Genomic DNA, 7272 nt, shown 5'->3' with positions numbered 1-7272 from the left:
GAGTGTAGCAAGAATGCAGAGTTCTGGTCATTATTGCACTTGGAATAATGCAAGTTTTTGCAGGATGCTTTTCACTAACCTATAAATGTTACAGTATGTGTGATCCTGGCACAGCAAATATTTAAAATAATCAGCAGCAATTCACAGTGTAGAAATTGTTGAACGACCAAACAAGTGGGAGTGCATGTTTTTTTGCAACATATAAGGGTAGTTGAGGCAGAATATGTAATTTTTTTTTAACGTGCTGTGAATAGTCACCATTTCTCATTTTATAATTTTTCTTCAGTTTTAAGTTGCTAAACATTTTTATGGAATATAAATGATTCTTTGATGAATAGAAAGTTTAAAAGAACAGCAACTTATTGTCACTTTCGATCATTTTAATGCATCCTAACTGAATAGTAATATATATATATATATATATTACTATTACTATATTATTATTATATATATACACATTACTATATATGCATGCATAATTATACAAATTAGCAAAATGCTGTTTAAAACAACTTTAGATGGCATATTAACATGACACAGCAGAAATAGCTGCATATTTTAACTTTCATTTAAAATAGTTATTTTGTGTATGTGGAGTTTGTGTTCATCACCCCTATCAGATCATACTCTGATCTCATACTGAGAATCTCATCGACTTCCAGGTAAAGCTGACGCATGCTGATCAGTGTCTGATATGTCATTTAGCTGACTCTGTGCTGTTCATGGGAAATCAGAAGGAAATTTCAGCAACGTGATGAGTACAGACTTTTTTTTTGTGGTTCAAGATGTAAATAAATACAGTATGCATCTTTAAACAAAATCATATATATTTTACAAATTTGGACAGTAGTGGAACAGTGGTGAACAACTGTACAATCAAACAGATTCAAATATACATCCACTTTATCATACACTCCCTTTTTACATTTTTTTTTTTTTTATACAGAAATCCATTCACACCCAAGCACACACTTTTTTTCAGCAGCACCAGTTTCACCTGTACTGTAAATATTAGGGCTGGGTTTTGACACAAATTTCACAATTTGATTCGAGTCTCATTCACAAGCTTGCGATTCGATTCGATTACCTATAACTAAAATATAGGCTTAAAATAATAAAAGTTACAATTACATAATAATATTTCTACTTCAATTCGTTTTTTTGAAATATAAACAATGGTGGCTGTCATAAAAACTTGATGGATTTATTCAAACATAAATTAAACATTGAAGAACAGTTACATTTATAATGAATATGTTATATGGTGCATATATTTAGCAAAATGCCCCTCTTTACAGTTTATTTATCTAGCTTACTAATGAGTTTATGCTCACTGAATGTATGTGAAGTTACATATTGTTTACAAGCCTTTATATTGAAGTCTTTGCGCGGCTGAAACACTGAGCGATTACATGAGACAGGATACGGATTCTAAAGTTGTACTCTTTCTTTTATCTTACCTTCGGATGTTTAGTCATGTTTATTTTGTGCTGAAACTGGTATTAAAGTGGAGGAGATCTGATCAGTTCACGTGCGCCTTGCTGCTGCGTCTGTTGAACTGAGGCGCTACAGCGATCTGTCACTCCACATTAAACAGCGCCAAAACGGCATTTACTGTGTGAATACTGCAATACAATGGACATAATTTGAAATCTGAGACTTTGTTTCATATTAAAAGTACAAAACACAATGCTTATTGCGATATATTGGATGGGAAGTACCCTTCAATGTTCCGTCCATTAACTGCAAACAGGCTAGAATAATCGATTCTTGGGATTTAGGAATCAATATCGTTTCGTAAAAATGAGAATCGATTAAAATAGAGATATCGATATTTTTTACCCAGCCCTAGTAAATATGTCACACACAAACAAACACACAAGGAGCACATCTCTCTCTCTCTCTCTCTCTCTCTCTGTCTCACTTCACCCAGCAATTGTAATCACATTTACTGCAACACCTACTTCACAATGCTCATAAATTACAGTGTGATTTTATGCAACATTGTTTGAGGGGTGATCTAGTCATTTACAGGAACACAACTGCTAGCGGACAGGACTAGGATCGGTGGAGGGAAATTGGCTCACAGTAGCACAGATGTGAAGTGATGGTCACAGGTGAGATGATGGAACATCACAGGTCTTAGTCACAGGTAAGCAGTGAACTACCGTGGCTGCAGTGTACGATTGATACTCGCAAAACATTTAGCGCACTAAAGAAACACTAAGACCATTTGTGTCTCTAAATAACTTGCTGTGCAAAAATATTTGTATTGATGTTATTTGTCTTGTTTTCCAGTAAAAATAACATCCATAAAACAATAAATTTACTCAAAAAGCAAAATCACATATTATGATGTTTTTTTTTTTTCAGTATCTCTTGGGAAAATATTCCTTTTATTCTACTTGCACCATTGCCGATATATACTGTTGAAAAGTTAGGGGCCAGTAAGAATTGTTTTGAAATAAATAAATACTTGTTTATTACTCAAAAGCAAAGAATTTGAAATTGCTACAAAAAAAATATATGTATCAAATAAATGTTGTTCTTTTGAACTTTTTATTCATCCAAATATCCTGAAAAAATTATCACAGTTTTAACAAAAAATATTAGGCATCATAACTGTTTTCAACATTAATAATAATAAGAAATGTTTCTTGATTACCAAATCAGCATATTAGAATGATTTCTGAAGGATCATGTGACACTGAAGACTAGAGTAATGATGCTGAAAATTCAGCTTTTATTTTAAATTGTAATTATATTTCACAATATTACTGTATTTTTGATCAAATAAATGCGGCATTGAGACTTCTTTCAAAAATATTTAAATCTCTCTGACCCCAAACTTATTTATATTTACACATTCTTAAACAAACTTGTTAAGCTCTCAGCATAGTTTAGATATTTTTACTGGAAAACAAGGCAAAATACTGATTAGAAACATGACTTTTAGCAGTGTACTTGTGGTGGTTTTTATGGGGGTTCAGTTTATCGTTCAATATGAGTATTGTTTGGTTGTGTACTTAAAACTAAAACATCTAGTGCCCTTGACCACACGTGCCAACAAAGACATAACAGTCTGTTACTCTTCATTTAAAGTCTCTGATTGTCCTTGCAACTGATTGTGAAGGAGTGTTCTTAAGGCTCAAGTTCATACTGAATGCCAGTAATTAATGAACTGATAAGAAAGTGAGAAGTAGTGCAACACTGAAGGAGGGAGTCAGCGAAAGAAGAATATGGAAGACAACAGTTCAGCCAGGAAGGGTGGGACAGATGGGCAAATAATTCATAATAAAACTTTTCTTTTTCACTGAAGGCTCTTTTTGCCATCCTCATCTCTATTCCAGTGTTCTTGTGGGCTGCAACAGGCTGTGGACTAGATCTCCCAGCATGCACTGCTGTGTCAACACAATGTGGGAAGCATCAGACCTCCACATGTCCCTGAGTGAGGTGTGTCCTGAGCTGCTTAGCTGCATTTACGATCTTCCGCTGATGACCGAGCAGATTCACTCCTAGAGCCTGAACATCCCTGAGAGAAAAGTGATGCATTATATTCACAGCACTCACACAGAAATGTGTGTTTGTAAATGAATGTTTCTTCAACTGAAATATATTTTTTATCAATAGAACTTTAGAACTAATAAAATTAGTAAGCCTTTTATATAAATAACCAACAGGTAACCCAGACCTTTCGTCTTAAATACAAATAAAAGAATATTTTTAATTATAAAAATACAACTCCTTACATTTTAAAACAAATCTAAACAAAGAATGAAATAATAACAAACCAATAATTCTATATTTATTATATATTATATGTATATCTCTACATAGATCTATACATTACTGCTTAAAAGTTTGGGATCATTCTTCAAAATACTTTCAATAAATGCTGTTCCTTTGAACTTTATATTCATTTAAGAACCCTAAAAAATGTATTACAGTTTTCACAAAAATATTAGGCAGCACAACAGCTTTCAACATTGATAATAATAAGAAATGTTTCTTAAACACCAAATCAGCATATTAGAACGATTTACGTAGGATCATGTGACACTGAAGACAGATTTGCATCACAGGAATAAATTACATTTTTTTAAATATATAATAGAATAAAAAAAGATTGATTTAAAAATAAATATAAATACAAATAAATGCTGTTCTTTAGAACTTTCTATTCATCCAAGAATCCTAAAAACTAAAATGATCACAGTTTTCACAAGATTTTAATAATATTTCACAATATTACTGTTTTTACTGTATTTCTGTTCAAACAAATGCAGCCTTGGTGAGGCTTCTTGAGCTTTTGAAAAAGTTTTTGTACTTGTTTACTAAAGAGACAGCAGTGTCAGGAATGAAATATGAGATGTGATGTGTGAAAAATGAAAAAGAAAGAAAGAAAATGTCAAATTATTCAAGAAGTCGGAAAATATTATTTAATTTCAGTGTATTTAAAATTTATAAAATGCTATCTGTGAAATTAGCCATAGCAAGAAAAAGGAGTTGGCTATTTTATTCCAAAAATATTACAGTTGTCCATTAGAGAATGCTATTAAACACAATACATCATTTGAGATTTGGCAGGAATGACTCTGTGGTAAGAATTTTAATTTCTTTTTGAAAAACAAAAAAAGAGAGAAAGAAAGAAATTCTTCTGTGACGTATGTATATGTTGGACAAACTAATGTGAAAAGTGAAAAGTGTGTTTTAACTTACTCCATTGTGAGCATGCTCACTCTTTCCAGACTGAGGTACTGTGCTCTCTCAAATGCATCCTTATACCAGTCCATCTTTAGTGCTGTCAGCCAATCACCGACTGTTGTCACTGTTGAGAGGTCAGTAGGGGTGGGGCTTAAGAGTGGCTGGCTGGGACTAAGAGAGAGGAGAATATTTTAAAAGATCAAACACAATATTACCTGTTAATATAATGTGGTAAATGTAGTTTTCAGCAACTCACCGGCTGTGTTCGGCCTTTAGGGAAGCAGGGTGGCGTATGAGTCGGTCAAGGGACGACAGAAGAGAATCAAATCCTGGCCTGTCCTGTTTGTCGGCCTGCCAGCACTGCAGCATTAGAGAGTGAAGAGCTGGAGGACAACCGTTTGGAGCAGGTAAACGGTACTGATCAACCACTGCCTTCATCACCTAGAAAAAATAGAGAGAGGATAATTAGGAAAGAAAGATGACACATACACTGCCAAGTACACACTGCGGCTAAGTAAAAAACACATTCTACAGCCTTCTACAATCTTTCAAGCATCTACAAAACACAACGCCTCTGTCGACGGTGGTTTAGTTGCAGAACATAACAGGTCTTTGGTTGCTGTAATATAACTTTGGTCAAAAATAGCCGATATCAATCATGCAAGACGCCAGAATGTTGCTATGGTTACCATGCCGTCAATCATCACAATTTCGGTAATGTTTCATGTTTTGTACACACGCGGAATGATAATTTAGGGGATTCACTCCCGTATTTAAATACAGTTTTACTCCTGAAACTTTACAGTGCGTACGTGTGTATGTTTGTATCATAAGTGTTTAATTGTATGAGTCAGAGAAATACAAAAGAAGGGAGTGGAAAAGAGATGTAGAAGAAAAAGGAACCGAAAAACAGAAAGCAACAGAAAAAAAACCAGAAAGCACTAACTGAGTTAGAAAAGAGGAATAAGATGGGAAAAAAACATTTAGTAAGATGTTTGCACAGTGCAAAAGTTTTATATTATACCATTTTTTTTTTTTTTTTACTGGATTGCGTCATTCGCTTTACAGGATTTTGGTTAATAAATGTTCAAAATACTCTTTTTGTTGCAAATCAAAGTCTTAGTGCTGGTTGGCTTGGTTCATGTATTAGAGCTCTTTATTGAATCATTCTTTGAAATCCCTAGGAAGAAAAAGAAGGGGAAAAATACTTCCAGATTCAAAGCAGCTGAAAAATTAGCCATTTAATGTTGTACTATTTAGTCAACATGTGAACACATACTCACTGAAGTCATGACATTTCTAGCTGCTGGCTAGAAACTAAAAACTTTTAGAGAAAAACTTCTCTAAAAAAATTAAATCTGCTAAATGTCACACTCTCAGAGTAAGGCTGCAAACTTTAAATCCCAAGCATCAAGTTTCAAACACATATACAGTACACTGAACTATATTGTGGTTTGTTTATGCAACTGCGCATAAAACATTCCAATAGCTCCCTCTAGTGTACATTTGGTTCATTTAATTGCTTTGTGACTGCATGGGATGTAAAGCACATGTGGCTGTAAAATTAATAATGCTCACCTCTTGGTTACTCATGTCCCAGTATGGACGTTCTCCATATGACATGACCTCCCACATGAGTATCCCAAAACTCCAGACGTCACTTGCTGAACTGAATTTACGATGCTGGAAAGCTTCAGGAGCTGTCCACCGCGCAGGGATCTTACTGCCCTGAAAGACAGAGGGAATAATTCAATCAAATGCAATGACAACACAAATTAACAAAGCTGTCTAGGCCTAAAAAATCTCAGCAGAGCAAGAATGAAAAGAACTAATAAATGAAATGAATTTACATACATCCATTTAAACAGTGTTTTTACATTTACAGAAATCTTCCTATAACGCACCAGTGAAGCAGTGTAGGTGGGCATGTTGTGGTCCAGACCCCTCATTAAACGGGACAGGCCGAAGTCAGACACCTTACAAACCAGGTTTGAATTCACCAGAACGTTCCGGGCAGCAAGGTCACGATGGACAAAATTCCTCTCTGAAAGATAACGCATTCCGGCTCCAACACCTCTCACCATGCCTACCAGCTGCAAGACGCTGAACTGATCCTCGTTTTCCTTCAAAAAAAAAAAAAAGACAAAGTTATGAATATGCATTTTAAATGTATAGATTTTATGTATTTTCATACATGTTCAATGTAAAAAATCTTCTAATTTTAGTAATGTAATTTTTTCTTATATAATATATATATATATATATATATATAAATACATATATTAGGGCTGTCAATCGATTAAAATTTTTAATCTAATTAATCACATCCTTTTTCTGTGATTAATTGCGATTAATCGCACACTTCATGAAATTAAGCATAGTCCATTTATCTTGTTTCAAATGTTTATGTTGTCATTATTTGCTATATCCAGCAAAGTAAACCAAAATATTGAAGGGTGATTCTCAAAAATCAATATTTTCTGCAAGCTTTTTTCAAGATAAATTTAGATGTCTTTCCAAAAAAGGACACTTAGAAACTCCAAAAAGACACCAAAGAACCAAATGATA

At 33.9% G+C, this 7272-nt stretch overlaps 1 protein-coding gene across 1 annotated transcript in view; it reads right to left on the bottom strand.

Annotated features, from left to right (window-relative positions):
• Nucleotides 1-2805: 2805 nt before the first annotated feature.
• Nucleotides 2806-7272, bottom strand: part of LOC107672963 (ephrin type-B receptor 5-like) — a 58199-nt gene continuing 53732 nt past the window's right edge. Inside the window, exons 15-19 of the mRNA XM_016466347.1 lie at nt 6609-6827; nt 6283-6432; nt 4961-5145; nt 4720-4875; nt 2806-3532 (exon numbers count right to left, since the gene is read on the bottom strand). Coding sequence (XP_016321833.1) covers nt 3427-3532; nt 4720-4875; nt 4961-5145; nt 6283-6432; nt 6609-6827 — 816 coding nt within the window. The 3' untranslated portion in view covers nt 2806-3426. The remainder of the gene's footprint in view (nt 3533-4719; nt 4876-4960; nt 5146-6282; nt 6433-6608; nt 6828-7272) is intronic.

This window comes from Sinocyclocheilus anshuiensis, unplaced genomic scaffold (assembly GCF_001515605.1).
Source record: "Sinocyclocheilus anshuiensis isolate Anshui unplaced genomic scaffold, SAMN03320099.WGS_v1.1 scaffold248, whole genome shotgun sequence".
NCBI classification, from domain to species: Eukaryota; Metazoa; Chordata; class Actinopteri; order Cypriniformes; family Cyprinidae; genus Sinocyclocheilus; species Sinocyclocheilus anshuiensis.
This window is presented reverse-complemented; position numbering and strand designations above follow the sequence as displayed.